At 56.4% G+C, this 16027-nt stretch overlaps 1 protein-coding gene across 11 annotated transcripts in view; it reads right to left on the minus strand.

The window, feature by feature from the left end:
* Positions 1–16027, minus strand: part of ADAMTS13 (ADAM metallopeptidase with thrombospondin type 1 motif 13) — a 30528-nt gene that overhangs the window by 6649 nt on the left and 7852 nt on the right. For 7 of the 11 annotated variants that reach the window (XR_012008465.1, XM_072778591.1, XM_072778594.1 and 4 more), the window contains 18 exons: positions 15301–15384; positions 15030–15154; positions 14761–14907; positions 13268–13408; positions 12474–12636; positions 11804–11908; positions 10916–11067; positions 10733–10796; positions 9253–9379; positions 8706–8854; positions 8221–8341; positions 7615–7695; positions 6300–6481; positions 4461–4596; positions 4251–4380; positions 2260–2443; positions 1485–1611; positions 159–288 (listed from right to left, as the gene is read on the minus strand). Coding sequence is in view for 10 of the 11 variants with exons in the window: in XM_072778591.1 (XP_072634692.1) it covers positions 159–288; positions 1485–1611; positions 2260–2443; positions 4251–4380; positions 4461–4596; positions 6300–6481; positions 7615–7695; positions 8221–8341; positions 8706–8854; positions 9253–9379; positions 10733–10796; positions 10916–11067; positions 11804–11908; positions 12474–12636; positions 13268–13408; positions 14761–14907; positions 15030–15154; positions 15301–15384 (2348 nt within the window). In the remaining variant the exon portion in view is untranslated. Of the gene's footprint in view, positions 1–158; positions 289–1484; positions 1612–2259; positions 2444–3315; positions 3503–4250; positions 4381–4460; positions 4597–6299; positions 6482–7614; positions 7696–8220; positions 8342–8705; positions 8855–9252; positions 9380–10732; positions 10797–10915; positions 11068–11803; positions 11909–12473; positions 12637–13267; positions 13409–14760; positions 14908–15029; positions 15155–15300; positions 15385–16027 lie in introns of all 11 variants that reach the window. The other 4 variants (XM_072778597.1, XM_072778589.1, XM_072778593.1 and 1 more) reach the window with 4 other exon arrangements.

A 16027-nucleotide genomic window follows, 5' to 3' on the forward strand; every position in this document is an offset into this window, starting at 1 on the left:
ACCCCCCCACCCCCGCCAAGGCCTGGGTCTCCCACCCACAGTAAGAAGGCCAGCACTCAATCAGAGGGTAAGAGTCCTTCCTCTGTAGGGGACCCAGCTGCCGCAACGCCCCCTGCGGCACTGAGGCACTGAGCCTCCCCACCACCACCACCACTCACCAAGCCGGGCATGGGGCAGCCTGGCAGACCTCCTGCCGGCTCCCAGGCTTGCTTTCCAGGTCACATAGCTCTTCCCGGACAGGGGTTCCCAGGGCAGAGTCCATACATATGAAGTTCAGCTCTGTCAGGCCTGCAGGGAGGAAGCAGGGACCCCCAAGCCCCAAGAGGAGGGTTCAATAAGAACTACAGGGGCCAGCTCTCTGGAGAGCTCTAGCAGAAAAGGCCTACTTGGGTTTGAGTCTTGACTTGGCCACTTACCAGCTGTGTAACCTTGGACAAGTGACTTAACCTCTCTGAGCCTCAGATTTTTCACCCGATGGTGCCTAACTTACAGGGATATTTATATAGATTTTTAAAATGGAGATACAAATTACCTGGCACATAGTAGGTGCTCAAGTGGTAGCTGCTGTTGTTTACTGTTATTTTATGAGAATTGCCATGTGAAAATCTCTTACCGTGTTTATTTTTTTTTAATTTATTTATTTATTTTATGATAGTCACAGAGAGAGAGAGAGAGAGAGAGGCAGAGACACAGGCAGAGGGAGAAGCAGGCTCCATGCAGGGAGCCCGACGTGGGATTCGATCCCGGGTCTCCAGGATCGCGCCCTGGGCCAAAGGCAGGCGCCCAACCGCTGCGCCACCCAGGGATCCCATCTTACCGTGTTTATAACAAATATGCTACTAGAGCTCGTTTCCTTGAACCTCCCCTTTAGGAGTATCCTCAAAAAAAAGTCTCTGGTCTTGAGTCTAAACATGCACAAATTTTGGGACACCTGGGTGACTCAGTGGTTGAGCGTGCCTAGGACCCGTTTGGCTCAGGGCGTGATCCCGGGGTCCTGGGATAGAGTCCCACATCCCTCTCTCTCTTGGTGTCACTCATGAAAAGAATAAATAAAATCGTAAAAAAAAAAAAAAAAAAGAAAAAAGAAAAAGAAAGAAAGAAAGAAAGAAAGAAAGAAAGAAAGAAAGAAAGAAAGAAAGAAAGAAAGAAAGAAAGAAAGAGAGAGAAAGAGAGAAAGAAAGAAAGGACACAGCGTATCTTAAAAATCTCATTCCTCTGGTGTGGCTGCCAGGAAGCTCAGAGCTACTGGGGCCCTTCTCTTGCTGCTTTTCTAGATCTTGACAAATAGCTGAGTTTTGTTATCTTTTCTATCTTTCAGCCAAGCAATGAACAAGTTTACATGGTGGTCCTTACTCTGCCCCAACGTCCTCGTGTATTACATCATATTCCTCCATAGTGTGGATTCTCTGTAAGCCAATTCACATGCTTTTTAGAACCAGGCAAAATGCAGACAGGGAAGAGCTCATGAGCCCTGGGCACCTCACCTTGACCACAGGAGGCAGAGCATGGCCCTGCCAGGGGGGTCCACATGTGTGTGGTGCGAGCCCTCAGCCCAGCACTTCCTGATGGGGATGTGGCCTCCTTCTCCTCCTCCAGAGACTGGAGGTCTGGCTGCAAGGGACAAGCAACAAGCTGGTGCATTCCGGCTTGCCCCCTCTAGATCCCTGAGCACCTGGTCCTCCCTCCTCCAACCCAATCTCTTCAGGAGAGAGCAGATGTGGTCACCAACACCCAAAGCCTGCCCCTCCCTGCTACTCCTTTCCAGGGAGGCGTGCTCTGGCTACCAGAGGATGTCCTCACCCCACTACCCACCTAGATCTCTGTACTGGCATGAGTTATTGCTGGGGGGCAGGGCTGAGGCTGGGGCTCAAGAGCCAGATTTGCAGGCACACTTGGCTCTGCAATCACTACCAGCCTCAAGGACACAGGCTTGGCCAGTACCCTTGTCTGCAAGCCCCAGGACACAGGCGGGACTGTGGCATGGTTTCTCTGTGTAGTGGAGAACTGGCAGCATTCTGACAGGGTCTGGGTCCCTGGCCCTGCTTGCCAGCTGGAGGGAAGGCTAGGCGGGCTTCCCAGCGGTCCCTGTGCTTTTTCCCTAGGTCCATCCTCTGACCAGGGGGATCCTGCACACAGTAGCACTGCAGAAGGACGGTCTTTGTGCTCTGGCCAGGAGGTCTACGGTAACCAGTGCTCCCCATTCTCCTGACCAGATATACCCCCAATAGCCTGGGTCACCCTCATGCCCGGGACACTCACATAACCCTGTCCCGGAGGACATGCCGTGGCCACACAGGGCTTGAGGGCAGGCAGCTTCTCATCTGTGGAGCAGGGTCCAGCCGTGGCCAGTGTCTCCAGGCCAGCTACCCTGTGCACACACGTCACATTCTGTGATGCCAGGTCTGCTCCACAGGCTGTTGTGCATGCATCCGATGCCTCCTGCCTAAGGATGGCACAGGACAGACATAAGGCCCTGCCTCTCATTGGGCTGTAGGTACAGCTTCACTCCTGGGACAGGAGGCAGTGAACCTACACCCTGGTGTCCAAGAGCTCAATGAGAAGCCCCACAAAGAAACAAAATCCAGAGGCTGCTCCCTAAAGTGCTGGATGAACTACTGCCAGCACTCCACTCAGCACCCCAGGGACAGTGACACAGGCCTTGACCCTCCTGCCATCCAGAGAGGAAGGTGGGCCTCCATCCAGAGAGTACCACCACTCCTTGCATCCAAGTGGGTGCTGTAACACAATCAGATCACCCAGATCAGGGATGGCCACTGTGTTTCGTGTGTGGCAACCCTGACAGGTGGTGGCTTCCTGCCGTGCTGAAGCAGGAAGGGTCCTGAGGCAGGAGTGGGCCTATGTGGGAAAGGGTGAGGATTCCCAGGTCCGCCAAGGATGGGAGAGGGACAAAGGAGCCCAAGCCATGCGTGCGCCACCAGTGATCTAGGCCAACCCTCTCCCCACTGGGGCCCAGGGAGGGAAGGGACTTGACCCGGTCACCCAGCCAATTAGTGGCAAATCAGAATAAGCCACTGTCAGCTTGGACACCGAAGGGATGGGAGGTGCCCTGGGGACAGCAATGGCAAAGTGACACATTGCTTTACATTTGTGGCTTCACTTGGTCCTCACAACCCCTCCTAAGCAGGGACTAGGGGGTTCAGAGAGGGAAATGGCCGGCCCAGGGTCTCTTGGATAGTGATTCTGAAGCTGGCCACTCCAGACCCAGCCAGAGTCCTGGGAAGAGGGGACACTCAGGGTAGGGCTCAGTGCAGGGACAAGCCCTGCCAGGCACACTGCCTCCCTGCATCCCCGGACCCATCTCCTGGGGCAGGGATGAGAGTCGCAGGTTTCTAGCACTGCTGGCTGTGGGGCCGGTACTCTGCACCAAGCAGGGGGCAATGTCCTCAGGAGGCTGCCCTGGGCCTCCATGCAATGCACCACCCTCTCCTGCAAGCCTCCCCCATGGGAGGCCCGGCACACACCAAAGTCCTCAGCTGCCCAGCTGCAGAGGAAGGGAACAGAGTGTTGGCCTCCATCCCCTGGGGGAGGCGGTGAGAGACAGGCAGATCTATCCAACTGACTCGCTTCCCTGTGCTGGGCCAGGCCCCAGGTCCCTGCAGGTGCCTGGACACTGCACACATACAGCCACCTCAGCCCAGGGGCCCTCCAGATATCTCCAAGCTGCACCTGAGCCAGAGGACACCTGTATAAAAGTGTTGGCAAGGGGCACCTGGGTGGCTCAGTCAGTTCAGCATCAGACTCTTGCTCTTAGCTCAAGTTTTGATCTCAGGGTCATGAGTTCAAGCCCCATGTTGGGCTCCACAGCCAGTGTGGAGCCTACAATCAATCAACTTTTTAAAGTGCTGGCAGGTAGCTGCATCAGCTCTGCACTCAACAAGGACAGTCTTGTTCTTAACGTTACACTCCTACCAGCTGCACAGGCCAGGTACTTTCCTGTCACCTCTCTGACCCTCACCACAACCGTTCTGGGGAGGGCGGTCACCTCCACCTTGCAGCATGTGCCCACAGACAAGGTGCAGCAGGTATGGGTCACACTAGGCTGTCACCTGTGTTTGCCCGAGTTTCCATGTCCTCACCTGCAAAATGGGGGTACTGACATAACCCACCTCCCAGGGCAGCATCCAAGACTACGGAGAACATGCCTGGACGTGGCCTCACTGAGCGCACGTGACATGGGCTCCGTAGCCAGTGAGAGCCCAGCGGCCATGGCTTAGCGCAACAGCACTCACTGTGGGGGGCAGGGCCTGGGGGTGCAGGACTCTGACCACGCTGCTGGCTGCTGGCTCCCTTCGCACCGGGCAGCCTCCACCCACACGTTCCTGGCCTGGTCCAGACAGCTGTAGGTCACCCAGCGCCGCCCTGGGAGGGAAGAGGGAGGCTGGGCCACCTCCCTGCAGGGCGCAAACCATGCTTCAGGCGAGCCCTGCCCCGGGCCTCACCTGCCCCACAGCTCACCGAGCAGGACCCCCGCACGGCGACCCAGGCCCAGGCCTGTGGCTGCTTAGGCTCGAAGTAGGTGAAGGTGATGTCTGGGCGTGCAAGGTCACCATACTCCTCCCCGTAGCGCCTGTAAACCTTCACGAGACAGACAGAGAGCTCGGGTCCTTGTCCAGTGGGCTCCGTGAAGGAGCTCTGAGGGTCACACTGGGCTCCGTCCCCTAGCCCAGCCCCAGAGAGGGGCCAGGCTTGAAGGCTAAGCTCTGGAGGCCTCCAAGGTTCCAGCACCTGCCCCCACGATGCCTCATCTAGCCACACAGCACCATCCTCTGTAAAAATGGGGGTTCTCGGGCCCAGCCTGGTAGGTCCTGATTCAGTGGCTCTAGGAGGGGCCCAAGAATGTGTATTTTTATACATACAAATACATACATTTTATACATACATGTCTGCAAAGGATGCAGACGGCTCAGCTGGCTGCTACCACCTGAGAACCATTCCTGGGGGCAGGGAAGTGGTTGAACTGGGCTGCGTGGGCAGGCAGGGAAGAAGTGAGTGGCTCACCAGGGGGCTCCTTTTGGCCTGGGTGGACTCTGGGGGAGCCCCACTGTCTCCTCCAGCTGTGGGGGCAGAGGCTAGGGCGGCTAGACCAGAGATCACTGAGACTTGGCCCCCTCCCCAAGAGCCTCAGGGCTGTTTACATACATGCTAACATCCATCTCTCCCTCCAAGTGCCTTCCTCAGCAAAGCACGCATGGGGACATGTGCAGAGGAGCTCACGTGCAGATGACGCGCCCAAAGCATGTGCTCCCATGTACCTCTGTCCCCAAGAAACAGTGAGAGTCAACATCCACTCAGAGTTTCCTTGGTACCAGCAATGGCTGCCAACACTGCCTGGCACATGCACCCCATAACCCCAGCAGGCAGGCCAGCAGCTCGTGCGCATTCTACAGAGGAAGCCTGAGGTCCAGGGTGGTGGCAGAGTCAGGCTGAGAGCCTAGGATGCTCTGCAGAGGACAGAGAGGCTTGGGAGAGCATTCAGCTTCCAGGTCAGGCCCTTGCTGTGCCCGTCCCTTTGCCTCAGGACTTCTGGTGGGAGGGGGCTCACTTTCCCACCTTTAGGATGGGGCATCCTCAGTGTCGGGTACTTTCAAGACCTAAGCCAGCGAGGACTTTTGTCGCAGCAGCCACCTTTCAGGGTGCTTGCACATGTAGGGTGCCAGACACACCACCACATGCCTAACGCAACTTATCTTTAAAAAATGAACCTTTATAATAACTTCATAATGCGTGTGTGCTTAGCCCCATTTTGCAGATGGGAAAACTGAGACTCAGAAAAGTCAATTCCCTTGCCCAAGTTCTTGCAGAGCCAGGATTCAAAGTCCAGACTACCTGAGTCCCTAGGCCTTGGCCCCTGACCTCTGGGTTTCCCTGCTTCCAGCTGCTGGGCTACAAGAGTCTCTAATCTGGGCACCCCACTGTCTCACTCCCCGCACCCTCCCTCAGCCAGGGCTGACACAGGCCCAATCCCCCCTGTACCCTACACAGAGCCCCCTCACCAGCCTCCCTCCCCAACCCCTGGAGATCATGAAGCCCTCCAGCCCTCTCCCCTTCCCTTATCCCTCCTAATTACCCACCCTGTGCACACCCACTTCCCTCAACACACGCCACTCCCTGCTTGGCCCAGCAGCATTAGCTCATCTCAGACCTCAGCCACACAGCCCAACCTCAGGCAAGCCCCTGACCCCTGCACACCCACCCTCAGAACTCCAGGGGCTGCTGAATGAATAAGCGGGTGATACCAGGAGGAGGCCCTGCTGGGTCCCCTAGGCCCTCTGGGTCACCTGGATCTCCATGTCTTCCTGGGTGGGTCCCCGGATGGAGATCTCCTCCAGGTGAGGCAGCCGGTCCTTGGTGAGGGTCACTCTGTACTCCACACGGCTGTCCTCCAGGAGGGAGGGGTAGGTGGTGCTGGGAGAGATGCTAGAATTCCCAGCCACGATGTAGTGCCCTCGGATCCGCACCGCTGTGGGGGGGCAAGGCTGTGAGCAGGGGAGCACCCCCTCCACAGCTGTGGCAGGTGGGCACCAGCCACCCACCAGAACAGATTCTGACTTATGGAAAGGGGTGGTAGCAACAGTCGGATAAATCTCCTCGCCCCAGGCCCGAGCCCTCCCCAAGGAGCCTGTCTGCCTAGCACCTCAGTCCGCAGGCCATCCGCGCAACAAGCAAGGCACATCCTCCCATAGGCACACAGGCGCCTGCCCTCAGAAGGCTTCCGCATGTCAGTGGCTCTGTGGCTCTGTCCAGAACCTAGTGAGCATTGTGGACCTGCCTCTCACCAAGTGTGCTCATGTGCAGGCTTGGGGGCTCAAGGACCTGGGGCCAGCACCCCCACTCCAGAGTCAGAGGACAGGCATAGGCGCCCTCTGGAAATCAAGAAGCACAGATGTGGCCTTTGCCCTGGGACCTACGTCACACTTGATAGGAGTGTCTTTGTTTACAGTGGGGACTTCCCAAGCCAGAAAGACTAAATATGTGATTTAGGACAGCAGCTTTGAGTTGATCTCATCTGTGAACCTAGAGACTGAGGCCATCCACGTGAGTCATCAATCAGTCATGCCTCATGCCTGCATAACAAAGTCCTAATCAAAACTGGACACTGAGCCTGGGTGGCTCAGCAGTTGAGCATCTGCCTTTGGCTCAGAGTATGATCCTGGGATCTGGGATCGAGTCCCACATCAGGCTCTCTGCTTCTCCCTCTGCCTGTGTCTCTGTCTCTCTCTGTCTCTCATGAATAAGTGAATAAATCTTTATATTAAAAAAAAAACTGGACACTGAGCCTGAGGGAGTTCCCCGGGTGGGCAATACTCTGTGTGCGTTGCCATGCTTGGGATGGTGGACATGGAGCCCTCCCACACTGTGCCCTAGGCATTTCCTGCTTGGGCTTGTTTTATTGTCTCCTTCCCCTGTAATAAGCCATAAGTGCGGGTATAAAAGCTCTCAGCATTCTGGGGGCCCTGGTAGTGACATACCCAACCTGGCAGTTGGGAACCCCCTAAACCTGCAGGTGGCACCAGTAGTGAGGGCATCTTGGGGACTGTGCTTTATAAACTTCAGTTTGGCTACCTCTGGGGGAGCGTCCTCAGGTCAGCTCACCCAAGTGTGTGAAGAGAGGCCTCCGGTTGGTGATGTGTACACTGGTCAGGTTGCGGGTAACTGTCAAGAACGTGACATATTCTAGATGGAAGCAGACATGGTGGGTGGTCTCAGATCACTGACATCACAGTGAAAGGGAGCAAATGTCAGATGCCCAGGAAGCAGTGCCTCAACACCAAAAGCTAACAACAGGACCACCTTGAGCAGTAGACAGTCTCCTGTCATGGGTCGGGGGGGGGGCAGTAATCAAAGCTTGGGGGACGGTCAGCTTCCAGGGTGTGCCCTGGCCAGGAGGAAGGACTGAATCCAAGGGCTCAGCAGGTGGGACTCCACTCCTTGGCTGACCATCTAAGCGCCTACTTGGCAAATAGTTGACTTCTTTTATAAATGGATCAAAGTCAAGGGTTACCGAAGTATAATATCCCTTCTGATGGGATTCCTTGGGGAGGAATGGAGAGGCCAGCTGACCGCAGACTGCCCAGTGTCCGGGCTTTATCTGCATCACAGCTACTGTGAGCCATGAGGGCTCAGTGTCGAGGCTCTGGGCTGCAGGTGATTTTAGAGGCTGGGAGGAGCCCGGCCATCCATCCCTAGGGCAGCCCCTACCTCTGGCCCTTCCAGCTGTGAAAGAGCCGTTCTGTGGGCTGCAGGTGCTGTTGTCCCCTCCGCACACCTGGCACACGTCTCGCACCTGTTGGGAGTCCATCCTGCCATCACAGCCGAATGTCTGTGCAAAGAGCAGTGTCAGGTGACACCCAGGCAGGTGTCATTGGAGGGTGCTGGCCCACTCACCCCATAGCTCTGAGGCTCTGGGAATCACACCACAAATTAGAGGCATTTTACAAGCATCTGACACGGATGCAGGAAGCAGGTGTGACTCACCCAAGGTCATGGCAGGGGTCTTAACACCCAGATGACTCCAAGGTCAGTCCAGCACCCTGGCATCACCCCGTGCAGACTGCTGCAGCTTCATGGGGGGCCAGCCCCTGCACACTGGCCCCCTCGGAGCCCTTCAGCATCTGGCTTTTGAGGTGACTGGCCTCAGGGCCACCCTAGATGGGAGGGCACCTCTGCTGCCCACACGCACCTACCTTGCAGCTGCCCAACATGCACAAGCTCAGGGTCCCGTCCTCCCGCTGACCACTTGGCACACACCGGGTCCCATCTAGGAAACTTTCCCCACGCCTCACAATGAAGGCCTCGCCAATGGCCCGGCACATGTGTCTGCACAGGGCATCCCCTGGGAAGGCAGAGGGACAGGGAACCCTGGCATGAGGGGGACAGGGAGTAGGGGGAAGGCGGCAACCCTGCAAGGCATGACCCAGGTAGGCCCACCTCCCTGCCAGGGCTATCTGTCTTCATCCTTTGGGTTGGGGGCAAGGGTCCTGCCTCCTGAGGACATAGTGATTGTTACTGAGTTATAAACCAAGGAGCACCCTTGGTGCTGCCCGGGGATCATCTCACTGAACCCTAAACAGCCAAGCAGGGAGGCCCTGCTCTCATTTCCATTTTTACAGATGGGAAAACCAAGACTCAGGCCTGTTAGCCAGGAGCCTTGCCAGGATGTGACTCGACTGATGCAGAGCCTGAGCACAGCCCTGCCATCTACAGCATTGGGGTAATGGTGGTCAGTCCCACCTTGACTGTACTGCTCAGCGGAGCCCCAGCGGTAGAAGGAGGCATTCCCCGGGGTCAGGTAGAGCGGTTTCCTGTCCGTCTGCGAGCACTGCTCAGACATGAACTCCAGCTGGGTCTTCTCACAGGCCTGGCCGGGAGGAGGCAGAGGACAGGCACAGGAGGGGCCCTGGGATGGGGGCAGGGGACCTAGGACAGGGGCCTCTGCCCCTGGGGACAGCAAGGCACCCTGCAGCACAAGATCAAAATGTGGATTGGAGCCCAGCTCCTGGCTATACTTCGGTTCCCTGCTCTGTAAAGTGGGGGAGGCCAGAGCCTTCCTCTGCTGATGGGAGGATCCAGAAGAATCTGCAAGGACACAGGGCAGGAACTGCCACTCGGCAACAAAGAGGTAAAGAGCCCTACTCGCTCATTCCCTCCCCCAAGCCTGTGCTCCAGGTGAGAACTCGGCCCTCTGTGTCTGGGGAGGCGCTGGGTCTGCCTGAAGGCGGGAGGGAAGGTCTCTCACCAGGTGCACATCTTAACTAAGTGTCACAGGCACCATTCTAGCAGTTGGTGCCCAGGACGATGGCCATGATCAAAACCACGGACCACAGGGATAGAGAGGATGGAGAGAAAGTGGAACCCTTGCACACTGCAGGTGGGAAAGCCAAATGGCTCAGCTGCTGTGAAGGATGGCTGGCAGGTTCCTCAAAGGACTGGGTGTAGAAATACCATGTTATCTAATGACTCCACTTTTAGGTGCATTACAAAGGAAATAAAAACTGGTACTCGAGTGTGCATATACACATGTTCAGAGCAGCATGATTCTCAATAACCAAAAGGTGGAGATGGCCCAAAACGTCAAGATGGCCCAAAATGTCTGTCAACAGATGAACAGATAATATGTGGTCCATCCATACGATGGAATATAGCCCTAATCAGCCCTAATAAGGAGTGAACTTCTCACACCGGCTATGACACGGGTGACCCTGGAGGACATGACACGGAGTGAAAGAAGCCAGTCACAAAAGACCATATATTGTGGGGTTCCATGCCTATGAAATGTCCAGGACAGGCAAATCCAGAGGCAGGGATCGGTAGTTGCCAGGAGCTGGAGGATGTCAGGGTCAGGGACTGCTAATGGGTCTGGGGTTCTGCTTCGGGGTCATGGAGATGCTCTGGAACTTGATAGAGGTGGTGGTCACATCACACTGTAAATGTACCAAATGCCCCTGGATCCCATACTTTTAAATGGTTTTATATGATGTAGATTTCACCAGCATTTGGAACTGAAAGAATGGTTTCAGGAGGTCCTGGAGGGGAGGGAAGTCCTAGAGTACGCACCGTGGTCCCAGGGGAGGTGGAGCAGCACCCCCAAATCTCAAAAGCGCCCTGGTGTGAACCACAAATTCAGCTGCCCTGATCTTTTGGGATCCTTCCTGATTCCAGGGCCCAGCGCTGCCCACCTGAGCCTCTCGTCCTGCCCCAAGGGAAGGCCTACCTGGGTGTTGCACATCTCCGCCTGGAGGTCAGCACCCACGCACACATGCCCTCCAAAGGCAGGCCTGAAAATGTCCACAAGACATGAGGGGTGACAGGTGAGCCACTGACCTCCCAACCAGGGAATGTGGAGCAGGCTCCATCCCCTCCCAGACCTGAAGGGCAGTGTTCCCTCCACATGTACCTGGGGTTGTTGCAGTGCCGCCTCCTGGTGACCACACCTCCTCCGCAGGAGCGGGAGCAAAGGCTGGGGGGACTCCAGCTAGACCACTGCCCATGCACTACCCCCACTGGGCTCAGCTCTGCCAGGGAGCGGCAGTGACCCTTGGAGCACCACTGTAAGAGAAGGACACACCATCCCATACCCAGGGCACCCCACATCCCCCATAACCACACGGTACCGCACACACAAGGCACCCACCCCCACATAGGCAAGCACATGTGCAGGCACCCCCCACCCCCATCCTGCTCAGGAGACAATACTAGATGGAAGAGGACAATGCCCAGGCTGTAGGACCCAGGAAGGGTCTGGCCATGCCCCACAGAGGGGAAAGGCAGAGTCACTTAGGTCTGTAGGGTAGAGGGAGGTGAGTGCCTGGTATGGCCAGAGAGGGAGTCTGGGTTAGGGAGCTGGGCCAGGCTATCACTGTCACTCAAAGCCTTCATCTCCTCTGTGGTACAGGGGTGACAGCACAAGCCCCATCTCCAGACCCAGGGAAAGGGGGAAAGAGACTCAACAATTGTGCGGGGAGGGGCAGGGCATTCAATACACGCTGGCTGTGGCTCTGGACCCCCCATACGCCTCAGCAGAGTTATCAGCAAGCCCTTTGTCAGTTTTTGTAGGTCCCATGGACCTAGAAAACACATCCCATCGTCCAAAAGTCACCGGATACACAGGGCATCCTGCAGCCCATCTCTCCTGACCAGGTGACCAAGGTCCTCTGCCCTGGGAATGCAGGCTGCCCGTGTGCATGTGCATGCACTCTCTCTCTCTCACTCTCTCTCTCTCACACACACACACATGCACACACACACGCACACACTCTGGCATCTCTTCATTCCCTGCTCTGACCTTCTGCACGCCGCACTCTGTCCCATCCAGGAGAGGAATGAGGAGGCGGCTACAGCTGCTTTGGTCCAGGGGATCCGTGTGGCAGGACAGAGCCTGGCACATGTCCTAGGAGGGGGGACAGCCTGTTCAGCGTCCAGTCTTAATGGTTCCCCACACACCACAGGACACAGTGACACATACGGGGTCCTGTGGGCACAGGGACCAGGGAGAATGGGCACGGCATACTCCATAGAACAGGGACATGACCAGGGCCCACAGTCATTTTATGGGCTCACAAATATGGTTTCAGTTATTTTATCCAAAGAAAAAAATATCTTTTAGGTCAAAGAAGATATTCTAATGTGTATTGTTAATATATAGGGAACCTGGGTGGCTCAGTGGTTGAGCATCTGCCTTGGGCTCAGGGCATGATCTCGAGGTCCTCAGATGGAGTCCCCCATCGGGGGACTGCCTCTGCCTGCTTCTCTGCCTCTCTATGTCTCTCAAGAATAAATAAATAAAATCTTACAAAAAAAAAATAAGAAGAAGGGCCCCCGACAGCCTGGCACAGCGGGTGCTCACTTCACTCAGTGCACAGCGGGGCATGAGCTGGACTGCGGGGCGGACAGGCCCAGGTAGAGGGAGCAGGGCAGGGTCAGAGGGTTGCGCACAGTGGGGGGGCGGGACTCACGAGATGCTCCCTGGTGAAGGTGCAGGCCACTGCCCCAGCGCCGAAGGCGACGCGGCACTGCTCGTCCATGCCGTACAGGAGGCCAGGCTGTGCCTGAGGAAGGCTCCCGGAGGCCCCAGCCTGTGGCTCTGGCAGGTCCCCCAGGCAGCGCAACCGTCCTGTGCTGCGACAAGGCCCCTGCTCAGGCCCCCAGCGGACACGGGGCAGGAGTGGGACGTGGGACAAGGAGCCCGCAGGTGGGGAGGGGAGTCCTCAGCGCGCGGACCCGCCCTGAGGCCAGAGCCCACGAGAAGGGGAGGTGGGAGCGGAGCAGGTGGGGGCCGGAGCCGGTGGGGGTGAAGCAGACCCCGTGCGATGCAGCCGGAGGAGGACACGGCTGACAGAGGTTGGACTGGGAAGCCGGTGGGGCCGAGGGGTCGATGCAAGGGTGGGATGGGTGGAGGGATGGGCGTGGATGGGGTAGAATTGAGGGGTGGGCACAGAAGCGGGTGGGATGGAAGAGGGGGTGCGTGGGGGTGGGAGGGAACCAGGAAGCCTGCGTGGGGAGGTGTGGATGCAGGGACGGGCGCACACGTGGAGGGGCAGATGGAAGGGTGGATGCGAGGGCACCAGGGAGGATGGAGGCTGCCCCGGAGCGGTGATGGGGGCCTCTGGGGAGGGGGCGCGGGACACCATGGGACTGAACAGAGGGCTGGGCAGGGCTGGGCAGGGCTGGGGCAGATGGAGGGTGGGTCTGAGGGACAAGCAGGGGTGCCTCCTGATATAGATGGGGGCGGGGTGAGGGATGCAGCTACCTGAGCAGATGCAGCAGTTGCTGGCGGCTGCAGGCAGACCATAAGAGGTCCCCACGGGCGGCCGCTCGGTCCTGGGAGCCCATCACATGGCCGCTGGGCTTGCAGCCGCTGCCGGCCGCGCCGTCGTGCTCCAGGCCCAGGCTGTGCGCAGAAGGCAACACTGAGGGTCTCCTCACGGCCCCCCCACCCAGTTCAGGTCTGACTAATCCTTTGGCCGGCAGAGAGGCCGGGTGTTTTCGGACCAAAGGGCATCCTGATCCTGCCACCAGAGAGCCCTGCTTCAGTTTCCCACCGGAGAGAGCGCTGGGTCAGCCAGGGAGCTCCTGCCTCTTTGGGCTAACAAATACTGAAACGTTTTAAAAACATTGAGACCAAGCTAATCTGTGGTGTTACAAGAAGGGGCCCTGGGGGGCGGGGCTGCCAGTGATGACTTTTTGATTGGTGGCCACTCAGGAAAATTCATCCACTGCCTGTATAGAGAGGTTGACAAAAAAAATCGAGAAAATGTGCAGGCCTTTGGCCATTGTTTCCAATCCCAGTGGAAGGCAGTGGTTTTCAAAACCTTCTTTTCCCTCCAAACCAGGCGAATGAAGGCACTGTGTGTGGGGGGTCATGTCCAGGTGCAGAAGTCATTGTAAATGTAGAGCTGTTGTGAACTAATATGGGGGTGAGGACCCCAGCCTCGCTGGGCACCTGGGCCACCCACAGAGATGGGGATGTGGGGCTTCCACAGCAGAACGCAGAAAGGCTGCAAGGCCTGGGGGCAGGTGGGAGCCATTGGGCAAGGAGCATAGACTCACTTTTTACTTTATGGGTTTCTGTGCTGTCTGACTTTCTACAGCAAACAGGTGTTACTGTCATAATGAAAAGACTAAAAATCATAAAAGAAGCTCGCCACTTTAGGTAAATGACAATAGACAGGAACAAAGATTTGCCTACAGAATGCAGGATGTTCATAACAGGAAAGATTTGTAAACAACCTAAAAAGCCAACAACAGGGGATTAACTAAATTACAGCTCATACAAAAAATTATAAAAGATCCGGGGAAAAAGTGTTTGGGATGTAGCGTTCCATTAAAAAAAAAAAAAAAAACAGTAACAAAACAATTTACGGTATAATCCCAATTTTACAAATAAAAAATTATGCGTGTGGGTAAGAAATGACTAAAATTAAACATAAACTGTGAACAGATGTTACCTCTAAGCGGTAGGTCCTGGGATAATTTTGACAGCCTGCTTTTTCTTTACCTGAATTTTCTAGAAAACTTATTTTTTAAATTGCTAAGTTTGCTTATCTTAGGGTGAAAAAGTTTTTTAATCAAGAGGTATCAGATTTCCCAGCTCTTGTCCCCGACTCCCAGCCCCAAGTCCACCGGGGCCAAGGTACAGGTTCCTTCCAGCACACTCTTCCAGGGCCCACTGCCAGCCTCGACATTCCCTCCTGAGAACCCCGGTCAGCTCCTGGGCCTCAGCCTAGAGGACAAGATGCCTACCTGTGACCAATCTCATGAGCGATGGTGACCCCCAGGTCAAAGCCAGTATCCTCAGTGATGACGCAGCTCCAGGAAGATGAGCAAGCACCCCCCAGCTGGGTGACTCCCCGAACCTGCCGGTTACCATCAGGCAACTCCAGGTCAAATCTTGGGAAGAGAGAACAGACACTTGGGTGATGCTGAGGTCCCTGCCTGCTGCCAGGCAGCCTCTGCAGAGAAAGGGTGCAGCTCCCCCAGCAGGCTGGTGGGCCACTGGGGAGCTCAGCTACCTGGTGATGTAGAGAACCAGGTCGGCATGGCCAGGATCTGTGTCGTCCTCAGGGTTGACTGTCCTGCTCCACTCACAGACACTCAGCAGTGATGCCGTGATGTTGGCCGTGATGTTCGGAGCATCCTGGGGATCAGTATAGAGTCCATGTTTATGGGAACTGCACCCAATGGGGTCCTTACCACAGCCCTGTTACTGTGCATGCTACAGAGGGGGAGACCCACGGGAAGAGGTAAAGAGGATAGAAATGGGTTTTCCAGCTTGATGCCTACCTCGGGCTGGGTCAGAATGACCATTTTCACCAGATGCACTTGGAACTGAGCCCCCAGGGATGGGTCCCTCAGCAGCTCTGACCCCTGTGGGAGAGCAGGAGGGAGAGGTGACTCATGTGGGCTCGTGTGGCCTAGCTGGGGGTGGGGGGGCAGAGAGCTGGGCCCACAGAAGATACTCCATCAGCACGGGGGGAAAGGTTAGTCCTTGGGCTGGGAGCCAGCCACAGGGGTGGGCAGATGGGCTCTGGTCCTCCCCTTGCTCGTGACTCAAGAAAGCCAGCCAACACTAGGAAGAAAAACCTGAAACAACGGGATGCAAATAACTGTTATTAGCCTAGAATATTCCACTCCAACATTGCTTCTCTCTCACCAGATTTGCCCTCTCCCTTCTCATTTCTGATCACCCACTCAAAACACCCTTCTCTCCACCTCTGCATCTCCATGAGGCAGCACGAGGGCCTCTCTGCCCTCCACAAGGCCTTTCCTGGGGACCCCAGAGAGAAGACTCCCCCACAGCGAGCCTCCTGGCTCTCTCTTGGCACATGTGTCAAGATGCCAATCGTGGCCAACGTGTAGTGTGGTTGTTGGCACCAGCTTGTCCTCTGAATTACACATGGTGTCCAAGAGAGCACTCTGCTGTCCCCAGCCTCAGTGGGCCTGAATCCCAGCTCTTCTGCTTCCCACCTGTACGCCCAGGATCCTACTAACTGACTGGGGAAGCTCAGGT

Source organism: Canis lupus, chromosome 16, assembly GCF_048164855.1.
Source record: "Canis lupus baileyi chromosome 16, mCanLup2.hap1, whole genome shotgun sequence".
Classification (NCBI taxonomy): domain Eukaryota; kingdom Metazoa; phylum Chordata; class Mammalia; order Carnivora; family Canidae; genus Canis; species Canis lupus.